Source organism: Vipera berus (assembly GCF_964194415.1).
Source record: "Vipera berus genome assembly, chromosome: 14".
NCBI classification, from domain to species: Eukaryota; Metazoa; Chordata; class Lepidosauria; order Squamata; family Viperidae; genus Vipera; species Vipera berus.
This window is the reverse complement of record NC_138217.1, coordinates 1,567,993-1,591,298: the sequence shown is the minus strand read 5'-3', so window position 1 is coordinate 1,591,298 and position 23,306 is coordinate 1,567,993. Positions and strand designations below refer to the sequence as shown.

General features: G+C 46.3%; 1 protein-coding gene across 1 annotated transcript in view; it reads left to right on the top strand.

Moving 5' to 3' along the window:
• The window catches only part of GGT1 (gamma-glutamyltransferase 1), a 30,512-nt gene extending 8,458 nt beyond the window's left edge, over positions 1-22,054 (top strand). The window contains exons 6-13 of the mRNA XM_081339108.1: positions 3,975-4,132; positions 6,951-7,100; positions 11,788-11,924; positions 12,144-12,328; positions 13,139-13,266; positions 19,617-19,729; positions 20,655-20,768; positions 21,161-22,054. Of these exons, the coding sequence (XP_081195234.1) occupies positions 3,975-4,132; positions 6,951-7,100; positions 11,788-11,924; positions 12,144-12,328; positions 13,139-13,266; positions 19,617-19,729; positions 20,655-20,768; positions 21,161-21,304 (1,129 nt within the window). The 3' untranslated portion in view covers positions 21,305-22,054. The remainder of the gene's footprint in view (positions 1-3,974; positions 4,133-6,950; positions 7,101-11,787; positions 11,925-12,143; positions 12,329-13,138; positions 13,267-19,616; positions 19,730-20,654; positions 20,769-21,160) is intronic.
• Positions 22,055-23,306: the final 1,252 nt, after the last annotated feature.

The window sequence follows — 23,306 nt, the reverse complement described above, 5'->3', positions numbered from 1 at the left end:
CGTTGTTCAGGGTTTCTCCCTTCTTCCCATGAGGCATTGGGGGGGCGGAGCCCAGATTTGCCGGCCGGCATCTCTTTCTTGTTGCTGCAAGCACATGGATTTTCATCATTGTCTGTTTCTCTTTGCCCTCGCTGGTCATGAAGACCTGAAGAGAAGGTGGGAGGCCTCGGGGGTTGATTGTTGGGAGGCTGCAGGCTGGATTCCCCCCGGCAGTTGGGCCCTGGGGAGAGGATGGGAGGCCTTGGAGGGGGGGTGGGCACCCCCGACGTCTGCTTGGCCGCTGTCTTGCTAGCCTCTAAGGCAGTGGCCAGAGCTTGCATTGCTGTCTGGAGAGCCGTTGTAACAGTTTTGGCTGGACAGACATCATTGCTATCATAGCATTTTAGGCTTTGTGGGGGGGAGAAATCAGTAATATACATGCTGTCTTGCTCGGAAGCCAGGGATTGCATGTCATTTCTGCTGTATGCCAGGGACTGCAGGCTATTCTGGTTGGAAGCCACGGATTGCTGGCTTTCCAGACTTAAAGAAATCAAGTCTTTGTTAGATATAGTGGGGGCCGCCATCTTGTTTCCTGTGCCAGACCACGTGGGCGGAGCCATCTTGTTTCCGCTTGCCCCAGGAAGCTGTAGCTCACAGCTGGGGGGGCGGGTTCGCGCCAAAAGCCTTGGGGTCCCGGGGTCACTAAGGGAGGCGGGCGCCATATTTGGGGGCCTCGTGGTCTCTAGGGAGAGGCTCACCAGGGGTTCTAAGGCTTTCTGAGCTGTTCCCTGGGCTGCCCCTCCCTCCTCCTGCATTGCAAGGATATCTTTAAGCAGCTCTTCACGTTCCTGTGCAGTCAGTTTACTCACGCGGCGTTTGGTCTCAGCCAGGTCCGTCTCTGCAGCATCTGAGCAGCCTTGGACAGTCTGTAATCCTTCTATGCTCTCCTCTGTGGCGTTCAGTTGTAGAGAGGCATGTGAAGGGGTCCTAGACGCTCTGCTGGATCCTCTGACGGGATGAAGGCCATTTGTGCTTTCATCTGCAGCTGAGGTTGCTTCAGGGACTGAAGTCTTGGATGTAGGCAGGGAGGCTGTCTTTGATCGATGACTCCTGGTCACGATAGTAGAAGTCCTGCCATCTGTTATAAATGGATTGGTGCCGGGCCTTTCAGACATCTCGTTGGCTAGTTCCTGGCTGGCTTGGAAGCTTTCCTTTAAACCATCCTCTGCTACCAACTTGTGAGGTGTTCTCACAATGAATCGTTAAAGGAGCTCCCAAGCAAAGGCATCACGCAGAGATGCAATCATATTAGTTTTATTCAAGATAGATCAAAGAGAAAGAAATACTTGGCATGAAAGCATTCATGCCTGCATGTGAGAGAGAAATAAAATAAAACAAAACAAGCTAGGATTACATGACTAAAATAGAGGTTAGGAGTAGAGATAGAACTGGAGACTGAAAAATGGAGAACAAAAAGCAGCCCCTCGTGCAGAGGTATTTATGGGGGGTCTTGGCCCCTCCTTGACCATAAAACTCTCTCGCCAATGGGGCTGTGGGTCTGGGACCCTTGGCTCATCAGTGGAAGCAAAGAAACCTCTTTGCCTCCATCTGATGACCCTTTTGGGGAACTGCCAATGGCTGGCACTAAACATCTAACAGTGCGATTTGGGGAAAATCTCCTGCAGCACTCCCCATAGAACCACCCTAGTGTTGGCCCCATGGCCTTTTATCAGCAGGTCAAACCTTCCTCTTTGCCTAGGCAGGTTAAGGCGACCAGTCAGTTCCCTGTGTATCTGGCTGCTTCTGCTGCTTCACGAGGGCATCCTTAGGGTTTGGTGCCTAAATATGAAAGTAGCGTTAAAAAGTACAGAAATAGACGGGACGTTCCAGGTTGATGGATGGGGCCGTGTTCGGGTCTCCTCAACAGCATCCCTTTCCTCAGATTCCTTGAAGCGCAGAAGGGTGAGGCGGCCTCCTTATCTTTGCTCCAGCCAGCGAGGTTTCCCAGCCAGCAGCTCAGCTCAGCTAATTGGGGTGAGGGAGGCTAACGAGAGGCCCTTGGAACGTGGCTGACCGAGAAGAGGATACGTGGCAGGGAGAGACTCTGCCTGTGATGGAGCAGGATGATTAGAAATCAACAGGCAAGAGGTGCAGGAAAGAGAGAGGCTGAGATTGAGCTAATTATATGTGCTTCGTAAGTAGGTTCCTGCTAAATTTTATGGGGAGAACGAGGAGCAGCAGGATACCTGATACTGAGTCATGACTTTCTTTTCCTCGAATTTTGTTTCCACACAAGAAACCACCCTAAGACAGGACATGCTTTGGAAAAAGTATAAAACTGACCTTAAAAAAAAAAGGGGGGGGGTTGCGCTCACTTTGTGGTTTACCCTCAAACATCTTTTTTCTGAACAGAAAAAAAGCTTTAAAAGATCTCTCTATCCGGGGTAACCTAACTGAGTGGGGCACACCAAGTTAGGGACCCCCAATGTTCCTAGGAGCAGGAGAGTAGAGCCCACCATGTAGTTTATGTAGCCCAGCAGGTACCAGATTTTAAGCAGACATGCACCAGGGCAGGGACTGTGTTGTATAGTGAATGGAAGAGAAGAGAAGAGAAGAGAAGAGAAGAGAAGAGAAGAGAAGAGAAGAGAAGAGAAGAGAAGAGAAGAGAAGAGAAGAGAAGAGAAAATAGAATAGAATAGAATGTAGAATAACAGAAAGAATAGAATAGAATAGAATAGAATAGAATAGAATAGAATAGAATAGAATAGAATAGAATAGAATAGAATAGAATAGAATAGAATAGAATAGAATAGAATAGAAAATATGGAATGGAATGGAATGGAATGGAATAGAATAGAATAATTTTTTATTGACCAAGTGTGATTGGGCACACAAAGAATTTGTCTCCAGTGCATAAGCTCTTAGTATCTATACAAACAACAAATGAAAGGGCGGTATATAAATTCAATAAATTCAATAAAATAAATATATCATAGATCATAATTACAATCATTAATCATAATACATAACAACAAGTGATAAATCATAGATACCAATGGGAGAAGGAAGATGAGAAAGATGAGAAGATAAGTATAAGCATCCCACCAGGCTCAAGGTTGACTCAGCCTTCCATCCTTCCGAGGTAGGTAAAATGAGGACCCAGATTGTTGGGGGCAATTAAGCTGACTTTGTAATAATGCCGCTTGGGTGTGTGTGTGAAAGCCCTAATAAGCAGGCATATACATAGAATGAAGGCTACTGCTAAGCTTGTAAGCCACCCTGAGTCTTCGGAGAAGGGCGGGATATAAATGGAATTAAAATAAAAATAAATAAATAAATAAATACAGCCCTACTACATGGGTAAAGTATCTTCAGGCCTAAGATGGTGCTGTGTTCAGCAGAGTGATGGGACGGAAGAAAAAGTATCTTTGTGTCTAATTATTTTGGAATGCAATGCCCTATTGTGGCATCCAGAGGACAGAAATTGAAACAGTTCATGTCCAGAATGTGAGGGGTCCATAGATATTTTCACAGGGGTCTATTGACAATTCACCACGGCCAACTCACCATGGCCAACTCACCACAGGACAACTCATTGCAGGACAAAAGTTACACTAATAACAAAGAAATGGTGGGATAGAATCATTAAAGAAAGGGTGTAAAAGAAGGGACAGAATGAAATATAATCGACAAAAATTTAAATATTTTTTTATTTATTTTAAATAATTAAATAGAATTGTTAAATTGTTTCACAGTGAGTTGTCCCATGGCGCGTTGTTCCCTTCCCTTCCACAGCCCTCTTTCTGGCTCATGTAGTATACAGTCCTCAATGGGAGCAATTGCTTTTTCTGTAGTCCTCACTATCCATTGAACTCTGTACTTGTCCTGTTCAGTTGCAATTCTGGCTGGGGAAATCTGGGAGATGAAGGTGTCGCCTCTTTGAGACACTCTGGCAGAGCTTGCAGCTCTCTCTCCAGTAATGCCTTTGTCCTCAGTCAGGTCTTCTGCAAAAGTGGGAAGGTGCTGCGGGAGAAGCAGCTGCTCCGCCTGCCCAAACTGGCCAGCACCTACGAGACCATTGCCAAGCAGGGTGCAGACGCCTTCTACACCGGCAGCCTGGCACAGCAGATGGTGGCCGAGGTCCAAGACGCAGGTGAGCACCACAAACTATCGGCCAAGCAGGGTCTCAGTTGTCGTTGTCTGCTCGGGGAGCATTCCACAGTTCAGGCAGCCAAGAGAGGCTCGTTGGCTGTTCCTCCTCCATTCTGGTTCAGCAAAACAGCTGGTCCTGTGCTGCTGTGTCCTGTCCTGGCTCTGAGGGGGGGTTGCATCCCTGCACTCAGCAGCCAGTCCAGGGCAGGGTCTGCCCTGCTGGAAGGTCTGCATACACATACCAAGGACCCTCTCTCTGCGGGGGAGGGGGGCTTTTTCTGCTAGCCACTTAGCAAAACTTGTTCCATGGCAAATTATAATAAATGAGGATATTTGCTCCAAAAGAGCTGATGGTGTTTCAAACCCTGCTGAGAACACTGCCCCATAGTTTATCTCGGGGTGGGGAGCGGGAGGCACTCTGCAAAGGTGGCCTTGCTACAGAACTGTAATGGGCTGTGTGGGTGACCTTGGGGGACGAGGGGAAGAGAAGCTGCCTAGGAAGCAACCAGGCAAGAGAGGCCGGAGTCCCTAAGTGGCTAAACGGACAGAGGAAGAAACTTAGAAATGGATCTGCACTAATGGATCAAGTACTTTTGTAGCCGAGGGAAGCTTCTGTCTTCAGACTTGCAAGATTTTGTTAATGCAGCCTTACAGTAAAGGAGCTTTAGCTCATCAGGTTGTGCTTCCTGTCTGGTTAGCTAGGAGGGCTGACAAGAGCCCAGCGTTGTGTGGCCAAAGCATACTGCTGAGTTGCAGAATTCTTGGGTGAACCAATGATGGGGGGCAAGGCAGGCACCCACAGAAGGGCAGGCAGAAAGAACTAGGTGTTGTAGGTGAGGGAATTCTGTGGAAGACACAAGAATCTGGGAGTGATCACATTTACACAATTTAAGATTATACTGCCCTGTGGAAATCATGCTAAATGCCATAGTTAAGAGAAAGAAATGTATAGTTTTGCAGTGATGGATGCAGGCTGTTAACATCTCTGGTGCAAACAATGAATGGCCATCCAGAATCTGCATGTCTTGTAAATTGTGTGTAAGCAAGAAGCAGGGTTTGGGGACACATACACTTAGTGTGAACAGCCTCTGAATTCCTACCTAATGTACACAACATGGAGACTCATCCACAGGGTCCATTGGGTGTGCTGGGTCCTTAGAACTAAACCTGGGTCCTCCTTTTCAGTCAGAGGGGTACACCTTTGTTAAAATATTTCATTTGCCTGTTTATTGCTACCGTGTTTCCCTGAAAGTAAACCCGCCCCCGAAAGTAAGCCCCAGCTGATTTTCAGGGGTGGGTCTAATATAAGCCCTCCCCTGAACATAAGCCCTACTTAAGGGCCTGCACGAATGGCCTGCTGTGACGAGGTGAAGCTGATGGGGGAAGGGGGATCCGGTATACTGGCTCCTTACCGTCGCCTGGCTTGTTCCGTGGCCTCATGGCAGCGGCATTGAGCAGGAGGTTTCTGGCATTTCTGGCACGACGTGGCCATTTGCCGCCTTCCACGTCACACCCAATGCTGCTGCCATGAGGCCTGGCGGATCCTCTCCCCTTCTGAGCCACATGCCATTATACCGGTTCTTTACCACCACCCGGATTGTTCCACCCACACGGCCGTGCCATTGGCGAGAGCAATGCGGCTTAGCCGAAAGTGGCCGCAGAACAAGTGGGGCAGGTTCCCCCCTTACCTGTCCATTCTCTTCTGTGTCAGGGAAGAGAACTTCGCAGCTCTGCCCACAGAGCCACCAAAGCGGCAGGTGCTAACCTGCCTTTCAGCTGCATTCCGTTTCTCCATTCGCTTCTCAGCCTTCGCCACGTTTTTGTGGGACTACTGGGAAAAAAAGTTCAGTCAGACTTTCTAACTCCTTGAGATCTTGCGAGAAGTTAGAAAGTCTGACTGATTATTTTTTTTGTCCCACAAACACGTGGCAAAGGCTGAGAAGTGAACGGAGAAACGGAATGCAGCTGAAAGGTAGACTAGTAAAAAAAAAAACTTGGGGGAGGCGAGGGCATCTGGGCGGGGGTGGGCGTGGCAACCTTACCCTGCATGGTGTCTACACAGGCCTACTGGTGTCAGTATGGGCAAAAAGTAAGCCCTCCCCTAAAGTAAAACCCTGTGCTTACTTCAGAGCCCAAAAGAAAGTAAGACAGTGTCTTACTTTTGGGGAAACATGGTACCTTTCTCGAGCTTCATGCAGGGGTAGTTCTAAAACACGGGACCTATTTCTCATCCTTCCAGTCACTATATTTTGTTCTACTTCTGAGTGGGGAAGGGGAAGGCAGCCCTTCCTCCAGCCTTCTTCAGCTCAAGAAGAGAAATGGACTCTGTCTATGGACATCCTTGGTTTTCTAACTGGCCCTCAACCACCTTCTGGGTCATCATAACACCTGTGTCAACTTTAAAAACGAGCATGGCTGTGGCCATTTTCCATATTCATTTTCAGTTGATGCATAGAAAGGAAGGAGGGGGGTTGTCAGGTGCTTTGCTAGTCTAAAGAAACTTTTATCCAGTGGGAACCAAGGTCATCAGCTGCTCCTGAGACTGCAGGCTGGGCGTTTCGTGAAAAGCCCGCCAAGAAGTTGCACTGGGGAATGTAGTTGCTTGCATACTACAAGAGTCGATAAAGCTTAGAAGATGTGCTTTTATTGTTAAATATTAGGAGAGGATGCCCAACGCTTCTCCCATTATCTGGGCGCCATGTGAGTGACCTTCCCCCGGGAGCAAGACGGTGCTCCTGGCAGTGGGGGAGCCAGAGCTGGGGGGGGGATGCATCATTTCCACGTGATCAGTTGTCAGGACTACCTTCCTTCTGTTCCAGGTGGGATCCTTACCATGGAGGATCTGAGGGATTACCGACCAACCCTGGAAGAAAACCCTTTAAAAGTGCACCTTGGCCAGTTCAGCATGTATGTGCCCAGTGCGCCTCTAAGTGGTCCTGTGCTGGCCCTGATTCTCAACATCCTGAAAGGTAAGGACTCCTCCGCTTCTTTAATATTCAGAGGGTTTCATTGGGACATTCGCTTTTCATGAGGGTTGCAAAATTGCCCCAGAACCAGAACGTCAACTCAGCTTCAACAGAGTAAGGGTGGGGGGGGGGGGGAAACGGGATGGGACTGTGAGCTATGAAAAATGCTGCAGCAGGATCACCCCAAGCAATGGCACCCCGTTGAGTTGGGTTCAGCCAGAGGCCCCTCCATTCCACCCCAATGGGTTAAAGGGGCCCCCTTCTGATCCAGGGACAGGCAGTTTTCTTTGGCTGAACTGTTTTGCAGTTTTTAGGGTGTCCCTCAACTGGATAGCCTGCCAGATACTTTAAGCTTGTCTCTCTGCCCACCTCTCTCCCTGGTGGGTGCCCTTTAGTCAGCTTGTGCCGTTTCCTCTTTCATCTGGGCAGCTAAAGGGCCTCACAGGGAGCTTCAGTCTCTCAGAAGTTCTGCTAAGGTGGCTTGACTCTCCCAGCCCCTCCTGGGGCAGGGGGGGGGACTAAGGACAAGGACAGCGAGTCCTGAAATGCAGGACAGTTTGGGGAAGAGGGTTAGGTAGGGGACTGTATCGTTGGGCTTTGTTTGGCTGCCATCAGAAATGTCCTCCCCCCCCCCATGGTGGGAACTGTTTGCACCATGAGAAGACAGTGGATACGTGTGGCAGCTTCACCTCCCTCTTCATTGGTGTTTCTGTCTCTGCCAGGCAAGGTGTCCTTCCTCACCTGCACCCTTTTGAGGGCATTTCCCCTTTCATTATTTTCCCTTGATTTTTCAGATGTATGGAGCATTGGTTCGTGTTAGTTTTAATCACATTTTATTATAACTTTAGATGGCCCTAATGGTTTTTCAAAGCTACTCTCCTCCAAAGGCAGAAACATAGAAAAGAAGCAAATCACAAGGACCAAATTATTTGGCATTTTTTGCACTTCTGCTTGGGGGGTTTACCTGCAAGGTCTTGCACCATTTTTGCTCTCCAATCAGGGAGAAACGGTCCAAGTGAAACTGGTACTTCAAGAGGTTTCTACCCCATGATCCTCTTGAAACCCCCCAGACCCCCGTGTGAGAAATGTTCCAATTCCAGGGGGGTTTCCGCTCAATTCCACCAATCTTGCCCCGCAGGCTCTTCCTTGGATTCCTTCAGAAATCTTTTGCAAGGTATGGCTTCTATTCAGCAGAGGCTGGCACTGTGCACTCCTGCTGGTCTTGCTTCCATCCAGGCCCCTCTGATGTTTGACCTACTGACCCCTTCTTTTCTGTGGCACACCCATTTGCCTTCACCTCCCCCCACATCTTGCCCCCCCAAAAGCTCTTTCACACGCTTATTATTCCTTGTGTTTTTATCCCCGCGTGCCACTCCGTGCTGAAACTCTGGCATTTCCTTTCATTCCACTTATTCCCTATAGCCACCAATCTCCATATTCACATAAAGCGTTCCATAATTCACATATATTGCCTATGTTTTCTAAATCAAAGAAGGTATAATAGACATTCATGCCTTCCTTAGTGAATGTAGGGCAGGAAGAATCTGTTCTGCTTGGGCAACACAAAGCAGTACTGCACTTCCCAAATGTTATTCATTTCTACCTGTGCCTTTTCAGGTCAGAGGCCTCACAAATCCACCTTTGCATTCACTGTTGCTACTTTTCACTTTATGTCCGAGCTGAATGAAGACAGCTCCCAGCTGTGGCTCCAATTTGATGTTATAGCAGGAATTGTGAGTCCAGGAAAACCCCAAGTCACTAATATGGTCTTTCCAGAATTTCCCTAGGTTTCCCCAATGACTACAGCAACACTCCTCTTCAATGCCACTGGGGGGGACCCGAAAGCCCTAATAAGCAGGCATATACATAGAGGATGAAATTGACCGGTTCTATGAAGCCCTACAGCACCTTATAGAACTAACACCCAAAAATGATGTCCTTATCATCATGGGAGATTGGAATGCTAAAGTAGGAAGCCAAAAGATAACTGGAATAACAGGCAAGTTTGGCCTTGGAGTACAAAATGAAGCAGGGCACAGGCTGATAGAATTTTGTCAAGAGAATACGATGGTCATAGCAAACACTCTTTTACAACAACCCAAGAGACGGCTTTACACATGGACACCAGACGGTCAACACAGAAATCAGATTGACTATATGCTCTGCAGCCAAAGATGGAGAAGCTCTATACAGTCAGTAAAAACAAGACCAGGAGCTGACTGTGGCTCAGACCATGAGCTTCTTGTTGCAAAGTTTAGGCTTAAATTAAAGAAAGTAGGGAAAAGTGCTAGGCCAGTCAGGTATGAATTAAATCATATCCCTGTTCAATATACAGTAGAGGTGACAAATAGATTTAAGGAATTAGATCTGATAGACAGAGTGCCTGAAGAACTATGGACAGAGGTTCGCAACATTGTACAACAGGTAGCAACCAAAACCATCCCAAAGAAAAAGAAATGCAAGAAAGCAAAATGGCTGTCTGAGGAAGCTTTGCAAATAGCTGAGGAAAGGAGGGAAGCGAAAGGCAAGGGAGAAAAAGAAAGATATGACCAATTAAATGCAGAATTCCAAAGAATAGCTAGAAGAGATAAGAATGCCTTCTTAAATGAACAATGCAAAGAAATAGAAAAAAACAATAGAATAGGGAGGACCAGAGATCTTTTCAAGAAAATTGGAGAGTTGAAGCGAACGTTTCATGCAAAAATGGGCATGATAAAGGACCAAAATGGCAGGGACCTAACAGAGGCAGAAGAGATTAAGAAGAGGTGGAAAAATTACACAGAAGAACTATACAAGAATGAGCTTAATGTCCCTGATAATCACAATGAGGTGGTCACTGAGCTCGAGCCAGACATCCTAGAATGTGAAGTGAAGTGGGCCTTAGAAAAGCTGAGCAACAACAAAGCTAGTGGAGGTGACAGTATTCCAGCTGAGCTATTCAAAATCTTAAAAGACGATGCAGTAAAAATGCTACACTCAATTTGCCAGCAAATTTGGAAAACTCAACAGTGGCCACAGGATTGGAAAAGATCAGTTTACATTCCAATTCCAAAGAAAGGCAGTGCCAAAGAATGTTCAAACTATCGCACCATTGCACTCATTTCTCATGCTAGTAAAGTTATGCTTAAAATTCTACAAGCTAGACTCCAGCAGTATGTGGATCGAGAACTACCAGAAGTACAGGCAGGATTTCGAAGAGGCAGAGGAACTAGAGATCAAATTGCTAACATACGCTGGATCATGGAGAAAGCTAGAGAGTTCCAGAAAAACATCTACTTCTGCTTCATTGACTATGCTAAAGCCTTTGATTGTGTGGATCATAACAAACTCTGGCAAGTCCTTAAAGAGATGGGCATACCAGACCATCTTATTTGTCTCTTGAGAAACCTATATGCAGGCCAAGAAGCAACAGTGAGAACTGGACACGGAACCACTGATTGGTTAAAAATTGGGAAAGGAGTCCGGCAAGGCTGTATACTGTCGCCTTGCCTATTTAACTTATATGCAGAGCACATCATGAGAAAGGCAGGGCTAGATGAATCAAAAGTTGGAATTAAGATTGCCGGAAGAAACATCAACAACCTAAGATATGCAGATGATACCACTCTAATGGCAGAAAGTGAAGAGGAACTAAAGAGCCTCTTGTTGCGAGTGAAGAAGGAGAGTGCAAAACTTGGGTTGAAACTAAACATTAAGAAAACCAAGATCATGGCATCTGGCCCTCTCAATTCCTGGCAAATAGATGGGGAAGAAATGGAGGTAGTGACAGATTTTATTTTCCTGGGCTCCAAGATCACTGCAGATGGGGACCGTAGCCAAGAAATTAAAAGACGCTTGCTCCTTGGGAGGAAAGCCATGGCAAATCTAGACAGCACACTAAAAAGCAGAGACATCACCCTGTCAACAAAAGTGCGTATAGTCAAGGCTATGGTCTTCCCAGTTGCAATGTATGGCAGTGAAAGCTGGACCATAAGAAAGGCTGAGCGCCAAAGAATTGAAGCCTTTGAACTATGGTGCTGGAGAAGACTCCTGCGAGTCCCTTGGACTGCAAGGCGATCAAACCGGTCAGTCCTAGAGGAGATCAACCCTGACTGCTCTTTAGAAGGCCAGATCCTGAAGCTAAAACTCAAATACTTTGGCCATCTAATGAGAAGGAAGGACTCACTGGAGAAGAGCCTAATGCTGGGAAAGATTGAGGGCAATAGAAGAAGGGGTCGACAGAGAATGAGGTGGCTGGATGGAGTCACTGAAGCAGTAGGCGTGAGCTTAAATGGACTCCAGAAGATGGTAGAGGACAGGAAGGCCTGGAGGAACATTGTCCATAGGGTCGCGATGGGTCGGACACGACTTCGCAACTAACAACATACATAGAATGAAGGCTATTGCTAAGCACATTGATTTGTGCTTCTTAGATTGTAAGCCGCCCTGAGTCTTCAGAGAAGGGCAGGATATAAATGGGATTAAAATAAATAAATAAACCTCCCCCTCCCCACCCATCTTTCTCTGACGGTTTGCTTCAGATAATCCTTGCCACAGCCATCATTTCCTACCATCTCATGGAAAACTTGCATCAACTTATATCTTCATCCAAGTTTGAATACCAGCAGCAGCGCTTGTTCAATCTAACCTCTGGCCTTGGTGCCTGATGGTCCCTAACGTGCCTGATGTTTGTGCTCGATTCTCACGGCAGGCTTCCGGTTCTCTAAGAACAGCACCCTGACTCCAGAAGAGAAGGGCTTGACGTACCACCGCATCTTGGAGGCTTTCCGCTTTGCCTACGCCAAGAGGAGTTTACTTGGAGACCCTGCATTTGTTAACCTCACCGAGGTAACTCCGTGCCCTGCTCTGCTCCTTTGCCTCTTTCCTACACCCCTTTCCCATTGCCCCTGGCTGAACAGAACCATGTGACTCAGCTGCATTTTGTTGGGGGCTGAGCCAAGAGACAAGCTGGCCATCGCATTAGTTGCTCAGGAGAAACACAAGGAAGATCATTGGCCTGTGAATTATCGCTTGTCTTTTCCTTTTTCCTTCCATTCTTCTGTCTAGGTGATGAGAAACATGACATCAGAGTCCTTTGCTGACAGTTTGCGGGGCAAAATCACCAACACTACCCATAACATCAACTACTATGAACCAGATTACTACACCCCAGAGCATGCTGGGACATCCCATGTCTCGGTCGTAGCTGAGGATGGCAGCGCGGTATCGGCCACCAGCACCATCAACCACTAGTGAGATTCCAGGGCAAGGGCTCAGCCAGGCCCTTCCCAGCAGGGTCAGGGCTGAGGTGCTCTGGAGGACCCTTCCCCAAATCGTGGCTTTCCCCCCACAAGCCCCAGGCTCCCAAAGCTGAGAAGGGGGAGTGGCCGGTGGAGAGAAGCCAAGGGAACTGGCCCCATAGTGCCTGGACGCTTGCCCACCCTAGTCTTGATCTAAGCGTTGATCTTTCTGGATGGGGTGTGTTTGTGTGTGTGTGTGTGTGTGTGTGTGTGTGTGTGTGTGTGCATGCGCGCACACACACACACATGAGCACAAGCAGGAGTGTTGTTCTGTTGTTTTGTTGTTAATGAGAGCAAATTGTGTCTGTTTTTCCCCAAGAGCCCCCAACAGAGCTGCTTGCCACTCCCTTATCAGCTAAGTAGCTATCACTCCCAACTCTACACAGCCTCACTTCCATTGTGCCACCTGCCATTGCTCCCCACAATCTCTTCCCTGACCCTCCTGCTGAATTGGCTGGGTGTACAACATGCTTCTTCCCCAGATATGTCCTGGCACTGCCCCAGCCCCTCTGCTGCCTTCCTTCCCCCTCTAGACAGCCCTGAAATAGGGAAACACCTGTGTTCCCCTGGCCTTTGCCTGCTGGTCAGTCTGGCTTCTGCACTGGCCTTCTGGGAAGAGGGCTGATGATGCCCGGGCTCTGCGCAGGGGCAACAGGACTCCTGTGGCCTTGGAGCTTCGGCATTTCCAGGAATGGCTGGCAGGAAAGCTGGGTGCAAAGTGGAGCTGCTGGGTTCACATATTTCTCTTGCCTGCCTCTGTAGCTTCGGTTCCGACCTCCGTTCCCTTGTGAATGGCATCATCTTCAACAATGAGATGGACGACTTCAGCTCCCCCCACATAGTGAATGGCTTTGGGGTCCCCCCTTCGGTGGCCAACTTCATTGCCCCAGGTAAGGCTTTGCTTGCGCACTTCTCCGCCTGCTGCTTGAGCAAATCACCCGGCCCCCTCCGGGCCCCTCTGGGGAGGGTCTCCTCCAGGAAGCCTCTGTCTTCCCCCTCCCCAGGACCCCCTCGGTTCCCTGAGCGCCAGGTGCCTCTGCAGCCACGGAGGGAGAGGCAATCCGTGGAAAGCCCCCGCTGCTTCCAGGGAGTGGGCTGCCACTTCTCACGCAACTCAGGGATATCTGCAGTGGGTGGTCAAAAAAGTCAAGATGGCAGCCACATTCTTTTGTGTGAAGCTTTGCTCAGATTGCCTTTTTTTGACCATCTACTGCAGATACTCTTCTCTGTGGTCTGTGCCTTAAGGCCTGCTTCTTAGCCCTATCTCGTTTTTAAAAATAAATTTTTATTAAAGTTTTACAAAACACATAAAAACCAATACAAACTAATAAAGAGCAGTGGATGAAAAAAGGAAGGAAGGAAAGAAGGATCAAAAAGATACAGAAATTTTCAATTTCCTTTGCAGCAATTATACATATAATTTAAAAAAACTCTTACCCTATGATTCTAAAAAATCATAATTCTAATTTTTAAAACCACAAATCGGAAGTGCCTTTTTTGTTTCATGCAAAAAGTTGGGGGGGGGGTTGCTGTTTTTCAGGTCAACCATAAGTAGAGATGTTGCCTTCTCTGTAACCAGGCAGGCCAGCTGAGCTTGGTTCTCTGCAATTTCCATCCCCTCCATCAACCTTCCTCTGCTGTGGATAAAATCTAGCTCTTCTATTGAGCATGGAATAATCTTGCTGCAGTTGCAGAATTCCACAACTTTTGTCCATAGGTCCCAAAAGAAAAGTATCTGGCTTTAATTGCACTTATTTTAGTACATCTTGATAGGTGATCCATTTATGTTTACTTATAATATATGGTCTGTAAAATGCTTCTTGTGCTAAAAGCCACAAAGGCATTTTGGGGCAAAACCTGAGTTTATATTTATTCCATACAATTAGTTTAATTCTATAGTCCACATACTGGCTTTGCTTGATTTTCTCTTCTTGCAATAATGTTCTCTTTTCCCAACCTTGAATTAATACAATTCTTATTATTTAAATGAATGACAATTAACTTTAGACATTTCTAATGTTTCTGCAAATAATAAACATATCAATATAAAGCTTCTTTTCTAACTGATCGTCTTGATTGTCTCATCATAGATCCTGTTTACAAAATTCTTATTTAAATTTGTTTTCCCCACCATATTCAAAACATTCTTACAGGTTAAGATTTTCTCAAAATTGATTACACTTAAGTCTTTTTCCTCATACAGACCATCTCAAGAACAGGAAAGAAAGAAAGAAAGAAAGAAAGAAAGAAAGAAAGAAAGAAAGAAAGAAAGAAAGAAAGAAAGAAAGAAAGAAAGAAAGAAAGAAAGAAAGAAAGAAAGAAAGAAAGAAAGAAAGAAAGAAAGAAAGAAAAATAAAATAAAATAGTATACTACTTAAATATTCCATTTAATGAATTCAATTATCTAATCTTTTGAATCTATCTGAAACAGTTTTGTCCATTTGAAATTTTCTCAAGATCGATTACACTTAAGTATCTAAAACTTGTCCTTTATATAAACCATCCCAACATTTTTATATTTCTCATGTCAAAAAACAAAACACAAAGGAAAAAAGAAAGAAAAAATATTGTTACTTGAGGGGCTCATCTCTCTTAGACTAAAATTCATTTATATCCAAATTCTTTCTATTTCTTTAACCATATTCAAACAAATGTTTATTTTTTAAATATTCCCTCTGATAAATACCATCATCTAATTTTTTAATTCTCACTTTAGCCTTTTGTTTTTGCCAAACATCTTTCCTGATCAATAAGCTTCGCTGAATCAAAGAGTCTTCCTATAGTTGTTACAGGTACAAAGGACAAAACAGATAAGATGTTTTTATAGGAAGGTTTCACCTCTTCATATTCATTGAAGATCTTTTCCTTTCTTTCTCTCTTAATTTCACTTATCATTTTTTGTCTCTCAAGTTCTCGTAGTTCTCCTGGCAGCTTTGTAATCCATTTTGTCAAATCATTTTTCTTGTCCTCAGGCTTATTTTGTAATCAATCTTAGAGTATAAGTTATCTTTCCTGTAGATTTTTTTTCCACCTGAGTTAAGTCATACTTCTTTCTGTTGTTAGGTTTCATCTTTAAATCTCTTTCCTCTGGCTCATACTGAGTTGTTTATTTTATCTGCTCACTCTCTATTTTTATTTTCTGAGAATTTTTGTGTTCTAAAGTTAAATTGGAGATGTGTTCATTTATATTTTCAAAGTTATTTTTACTTTCCTCATGGATTGAGATCATTGTTGTTTGAATTAGTTGCAACATAGCATATATCTCCTCCTGGAAAGTGTTTGTTTTTTCTTGGTACATTCTTTCTGCAGATCTCTGGTTTTCCATGATAGCAAAAAATCAGGGTTTTCCTTCCTCTGCAAACAGCTTTAGAGTCACAGTTAACTAGGTATTTGTAATCCAGAAAGGTCAAATTTTTTTCTAAAGTTTATAATCCTTGCTTTGTAGATAGTCCAAAATGTTTTCTTTCTTTTTTCTTCACAGCTGTTATCTGTTATTAAGACATTGAAGGTCACCAGAAACAAATTTATCTTTTCCTGGGCTTTGCCAGTTCCTGTTATAGAACAACTGCTGTTGTATATTTTTATCCACCACTAGATGTCAGCACCAGTTCGTTTTTCAGTAATAGGCAATTATTTTCTTTTTATTTTCATGATTTGAAAGGGAAGTCTTAGGAAATTCCACCAAACTTATCCTGATTTAAGTCTTATATTAATTTCATTTCAGTACATTTCTGTTCCCCCTAAATGGTTTAATTCGCCGCTTCTGTCTGTAGGAGGGTGGGGCAAAGATCCCCCTCCTTCTCACTTTCGGAGGCTTTTTGCTTCTTGGTTGTTTTTTTTCCAGAAAACCAATTATCAAGTAGAAGAGAGAAAATCACTGTTCTTACCCAGTTCCAAACACGTTGTTTACAATCAACTTAAAATAGTGTTTTTGGGCTTCGGCTGCTTGTAGGTTGGGCTAGGCTCTGAAGTTAAGCTAGTCTTTCTCCTACTGGTTTCTGGAGGGCTTTTCCCAAACTAATTGGATCGACCGCCATCTCTCCTCAATCTGAAGGACTTCCTTCCTTCTATGTCACCTCTTTGGGGCGACTTCAGGCCCAATTAGCAGGCAGAAATCTGCCATAGGGTGCGGAGCCCCGCGATCCCTTGGCTTCTGCGCTACTGCACAAAACACACTATATATTTTAATTAACATGTTTGTGTTCTGTTGATTAATCATCCAAATTCTATTAATTTACTCATTCAAAGTTCAGTTCCCTTTGAAGAATCTGCCAAAATCAAAATCAAGTCATCTACAACAGCTCTTAACTTGTTACGACTCTTTCTTCATCTTTTCACCGGTGACCCTCTCATCTTGTCTCACATCTCTATTTAATATTTCAGGGACTAAAAGAGGAATTTCAAGGACTAAACTCACATGGTTTAGCTAAATCTTCATTAGCAATGATTTGCGCTATCTGCAAAATATATATTCTCTCCAAAATTCATATCTTCCAAAACCTTCAACAAACGAAGTTCAGTTCAAATGATCAAAAGCCTTCTCTGCATCTATTATTTTCAACCTTTCAGCTAAAATCATTGTGAACAACTTATAATCATTGTTTGTTTGTTTGTTTATTAAATTTATAGGCCACCCATCTTGCCTCAAGATAACTCAAGGTAATTCATTATTGATTTTGGTCTGTAATTTCTGACTGAAGTCAATCTTCGTCCTTATTTAGCTATTAAGGTTATCCTGGCCTCTTTCCAAGTCCCTGACAAGAGAGGTCCTTGGGCCCTGCAAAGGTTATCTGAGTTCCTGGGGGAGGAATGTAGCCCGGCTTCCCAGCTGGGAGGGGCTGCATTCCAGACAGAGTGGAGAGAGGTTGAGAGGGAGGAAGAGAACTGGACAGAGCAACTCCTCCCTGGGAACTCCCAGAGGAACTCTTGGATGGTGCAAGGAGACAGCTGGAGTTGGGCAAGATTTATTTATTTATTCATAATATTTGTAGGCTGCCCCGCTTACCTGTCTACAGGTGAGGAACGATAAAGGAGGCTGTTTAGAAGAGCCACGATGGGTGTTTCTTGGTTTCTGGAGCCTGGCAATAGCAGAGACTCCGGGACCAGGCATCCTTCATGGTTTGTTCTTTGTAGTTGCTTCTGAGACTTCCCTGGTCGTTATAGGTCTGTACAGAAACGGTCTCTGTTCACCTGTAGCCCTTTTGCTTTCAAAGATATTCATCTATTTTCTACAGATTAGAATAATATGGTAGAAAAAGATGTTTGGAGACATTGTTCTTAGACGTTCTTAGATGTGAGCTCCAGACATTTTCTTTCAGGCCCTCATGGCTGATGCACTCATTCTGAGCTTTATTTTTCCTTCCCAGTGTTCTGGCAATGATGCTTTTCACAGATCATGCAAATGCTGTTAACAGTAGTAGTAGTAGTAGTAGTAGTAGTAGTAGTAGTAGTAAAGTTGGAAGGGACCTTGGAGGTCATCTAGTCCAACCCCTATACCTGCTCAGGCAGGAAACCCTATACCATTTCAGACAAATGGTTGTCCAGTCTTTTTTTTTTTACAAACTTCCAGTGTTGGAGCATTCACCACTTCTGGAGGCAGGTTGTTCCACTGAGTAATTGTTCTCACTGTCAGGAAATTTATCCTTAGTTCTAGGTTGCTTCTCTCTTTAGTTAGTTTCCATCTGTTGCTTCTTGTCCTGCGTTCAGGGGCTTTGGAGAATAGCTTGGCTCCCTCTTCTTTGTGGCAGCCCCTGAGATACATTGGAAGACTGCTATCCTGTCTGAACCCCACTTGCAGCACAGACTCCCAAGCGGGGGGGTGGGTGGGGTGAGGCCATCCTTGATCTCCAGTTCCAGTTGGTGACCCTCCATGTCCTCCATTGGAACCCCCTGGACACACAGACCAACCCCCTTCCCTGCTTCCCTTGTCGCTCTAGCATGGGAATTGTGTCTTCTCCGTTTTGGGCAGTGGAGATTCTCCCTGATTTGGGGGCAGCAACTGCTTTCCTGTGTTGATTGTGATGCCCTCTAGAGCTGGGTTTTTCAACCTTTTCACCGACTGTACCACTTTTAGAATATGGCAATCTTCAAGTACCACCAGTTGCCTAGCAAAGTGTCAAAAACTTGATGACCAAAAAAATTGGGGGAAAAGTGATAAAGTACAGGTAGTCCTCACCCCCCTTTATATCCTCTGTTCTCTCACCCCCTTTATATCCTCTCTTCTCTCCTCCTCAGTAGGACCCAGGCAATGGCTCACGCAGTTCCAGCTGAATCTCTGCCTGAAGACTGCGTGAGGCTGCCTGCCACCCCCAATCATCTGGAGCTGCGCGTGCCAATCCTGGGCTCTCAGCAGGACCCAGGCAGGCAATGCCTCAAGCAGCTCTAGCTGAATCTCCAGCCGAAGATGATGTGAGGCTGCCTGCCACCCCCAAGGCCACCGCCAATCAGCTGGAGCTCCACGCTTTGATCCTGGGCGGTGCTGCTGCCACTTCACCTCATCCACTTTTACACTTTTTTTTTACAGTGCTGTTCAACCCGTCATATGCATAGCACCTGCCAGGTGCCAATGTACCACTAGTGGTACATGTTCCACCGGTTGAAAAGCCCTGACTCCCTATAAGTTGTGTTGTTTACAAAACAGGAAAATCCAACTTGTACCTGAGGCTAACCATGAGGGATAACAGCACTGTGAAATTGCCTAGAAAGCAGCTTACCAAGGGGATGATTGTGGGAAGGAGTCCCCCATTTCTCCTAGGATTTAGTGCTGAGGATATTTTCCCCTTGAGCCTGTATGATCAGCTCTTACCCAATCACCCAACTCCTGCCTCAGAATCTGGGGTGACCGTAGGCAGAGAAGGGCGAGCCCCATCTGTGTAATTCAGCCTTGGTCCCGCCACCCAAACAAGCACGGTGGAGCCCCACTCGGGGGGCCCCTGGGAAGCTCCATGACAGGCCTGAGAGAAGACAGCCCTGGCAGGTTTGTAAAAACGCAGCAAGGACTCTGGCCAGGATGATGAAAGGCTCAGCCGTTCTTGCACAGGGAGAAGTTACCTTTGTAAGATGCTGGCTGGCCAACCCCTCCCATGCTCTCTCACCTGTACAGGAGCAAAGGAAGGGATGATGGGAACCAGCACATAGTTCACAGGATATTTACTACTACAACTATACTGGCTAGTGGTTTAAGTGGCATGTTCGAGGATCGTGTCCAGCAATGCATCTCACCTGGCTCCATCCCCAACAGGTAAACAACCTTTCTCATCCATGTGTCCGACTATCCTGGTGGATGAGAAGAACAAAGTCAGGATGGTGGTCGGTGCTTCTGGAGGGACAAAAATCACAACAGCAACAGCCCTGGTGGGTCACGCTGGGTAGGCTGAGGAATGCTTCTGGAGACCACCTCGTCTTGCTCCGTCAAGAAGCCCTGGACCCCGTGGGCTCTCTGTGGGGTGGGACGGGCAGCACTCACGGGCAGCAGGGCAAGTGGTGGGCATCTCTGTTCTGCTCTGGGGATACCAGTGTGCCTCCCAGGACCAGAGATGTTGCTAGGTCAACTATGGAGACCCCTAAGGAGGGAAGTCTGAGCTAAGACCGAGATCTGCAAACAGGGCTGAATCAGCCCAGTGAAGGGGATGTGCGTGTGATACTTGACAGAAAAAGACAGAAGTGGCTTCCAAAGCCTCACCAGGTTTTCCTTTCAGGTTCTTGAACAGACTAGTTTTGAAGCTGTCTAGATTTTGTCTTTCTGGGGAAAAAGGAGGTTTAACCCACATAGTTATATCAATTTTGTACTCTTTGCCATAGAATGGGTTTAGCTACAGCTTTGGATTGGGGGAGTTGAAAGGAAGATGGAGAGAAAAGGTTGGTGGATGTCTCTCATATAAAGTTACATTTGGATTTGCAAGCCCCTCAAAATTTACAGTTTGAACAGTAAAATTGGAATCCCAGAAAAAGTGAAGGAAAGTTTCAAATCGCTCCATGTTGAAATTCCTCGGTGGCTCTGAGCTTTCCATTATTATCTATTTCACGTAATTGGGGGGAGGGGGAGGGAGGGATGGCCAGCACCACACTCAGCCCCTTGGGGAAAACTGTTGTTGGCTAAAGCGATTGTCAAGTACATCTCAAAGCTCCTTGGCAAGGCAGACATTTTACTGAGCAGCTAAAGTCTCTCTGGGGTCTCTCACAATTCATCCTGGCTTCATGGATCCCTGGAAAGAACATCAGCTTCAATCCTGTCAGGAGATGCTTGGAGACCTAATCCCGTACCTCTTCTTTCGTGCAGACAATCATCAATGCCTTGTGGTTTGGCTATGATGTTAAGACTGCTGTGGAGGAGCCGCGAGTTCATAACCAGTTGTTCCCCTCAGCTACGCTTCTGGAGAAGGATGTGATAAAGGTCTGTTCAATAATGGAATGATCAGGGGAAAGGTTTAACCCAAAGAGGGCTAAGAGCTGAAGGGTTCTCTTTCAGGATTGGCTTTCCCACTTCTGTCATAGTGTTGTGCAGTTAGGCTGCCTGGGAATCAGAGGGCTACAATTCTAAAACACGCAGAGTCTCAGGTTGGGTGAAGTTGCTCCCTTTAGCTCAAGGGGCTTCCCAAATAGTAGCATTGTCCAATCCAGCTGACAGGTAACTTGTGACAGAACATCCCTGAGACCACAGCTGGGAGCAGCTGTCTCTTGACTGAGTGCAGTCATCTCTGGCCCCCAAGGCAAAAGAGTCTGAGGTAAGAAATGCTTTTGGATCTGTTGAAGATGAGGGCGCGTCACCTGCTTTTTCCTTCCTAGGAAATAGAAGAAGACCTGGTGAGAAGGAAACACGAGGTGAAGAGGACTGATGAAGGCGCTGTGGTGCAGGCCATTCTCTGGACTGAAAGTGGCTGGGCTGCAGCCTCCGATTCCCGGAAAGGGGGATTCCCGGCAGGATACTGAGCTGGCCAGCTACACAGAGCTCAGGAGGCTGAGACTGGCCGGCTCACCACCTTCTACAGCTCTCTGGAGCAAGTGATTCTGCATCTCACCAATGCAGACTGTGGGATAGATTTATAATGAACATAGGATGATGAGATGACCATGGGACACTGCTTCATTGACAAATACTATATATATGTAGAGATATGGGGGGAAAATCCAGAGTTGGCATCCGCTTGGCCTTGGCATTTTTTAAGGATCCACAGAATCTGGCCATTGGTTCCTCGGTGGATCCCCTACTGGATGCAGGAATTGCTAGCAAGGCCTCCTGGAGAAAGCCAGACAACCCAAAGTGCCTTTTGTGGCTTTGTGTCTCTGGCAGCAGAAAAGGCATCCCAGCTGCTCCCACGGGTCCCTTTCCCAGACAGGTCAGCAGATGGCGCTCTGCACTGGCAAACATAGAGCAGAAGGAGATTCCCTTCCCTCGGAAGGGAGGGAGGGAGAGGGGGTAGCCTCCACATGGGCTGTCAGCAAACCCAAGTGTGCCTCGTCCAGGTGCAAGGAAACCTGATAATTGGGCTGGTTTTTGACCCAGGTTCAGAAGACAGAGGACTGGGAGAAGACATGGGCCTTGGGAGACGGAGAGCGCTCTCTCGCCCCTTTGCCAGCCATGCCCCCTTCTGCTGCCCCAGCAAACCAGAGTGGGCTGGAAGGCAGCTCCCACAGATCAGAGCCCCCACCCACCCACCCCGCGCTCTTGAGGGGCCAACAGGCACCAGGCCATTCCCAGCACAAGGCATCGCCCACCCGGAGCAAGAAGCCAACGGGTTAGTGGGGTGCCAACCAAAATGGGGCCAGGGTCAAGCAGAAATTACTTCAAAATAGCTAACTATAAAAAGGCTGTTCCTAATATTTTCATCCTTTCTCAAGTGTTATGTAAAGATTCTAGTCAAGCTTCAACATCTTTTTGGCAAGTCTGTGGCCAACAAGGTATTTCCCTGTCCCACGCCGGGCATCTGATAGATCATTTTCTAAGTAAGGAGCTTCGTGGCTGCTGCATTTCATCTATTTCTCTGCATCATTTTAAGTTTTTTCTTTCAAAAGGTTTTTGTGTGTCATATAACCCTTCCTGCCGCTGGTTCACCATTAATCAGATAAGCTGGGAGGTCCAGTTTGGAACGTGTGACCTGTCACTTAACAATGCCTCTCTCCAGGGTGATGAGGAGACCTCAGTGAGACTCTGTGCCAGGCTTGCCCCAGCTAGAAAGACCCTCAGCTCCATTTGGTTGAAGGGATGGGTTCTTTTACTAAGGATGGCAGAGCTGGCTCTCTGGTTTGTTTTTCATATCGTGTAGCTCATATTTAATTATCCTCCTCTTCCTTAAAAATGAGGTGAGGTTAATTCAGAGATTTTCTTTAGAGGAAAGCTTGCTAAAGATAATTCAAATCCACGGAATTTGGTTGGGGGAATAAAACAAGCGAAGTTTCTTCAGTTACCTGAAAGAGACCAAAAATTATGTGGCTGTGCAGGAGACGGATAACCAGTTTCTTCTGATTACACTTACAGGGTTTTTCATGCTCTCCAATTTCTCCTTTGGCACCAGGAAGGGCAGCCACCTAGAAACTGGGCTTTCTGGAAACTGAGCACCCATTTTGGATCAAGGAAACCAATTTTAAAAAGCGAGCACAATCCAGGCAATTCCCAGCACGATAGTGGGTGGACGTGTATGTGGAACCAAGGCAATGAGCAGGCTGGCCCACTGGACCCCAGAGGGGAAGCTGCCCATTGCCCCCCACCCTTGGTGTCCCACTGAGGACAAGCCGAAGGGAAAGCTGCCCATGTTGCACTGCTGACCCCAAGGAGGGTGGCTGGAGTGGGCTGGTTAAGAGGTGCCATGGCCAAAGGGAAAAAATGAAATCCTTGAAAATCCTCCACAAACAATTCCCAGCCTAAAATAAAATGTTTCTGTATTGGGAAGCTCTGAAGGCCATGAGATTTGAAAAGAAACAGACCTGGAAATAA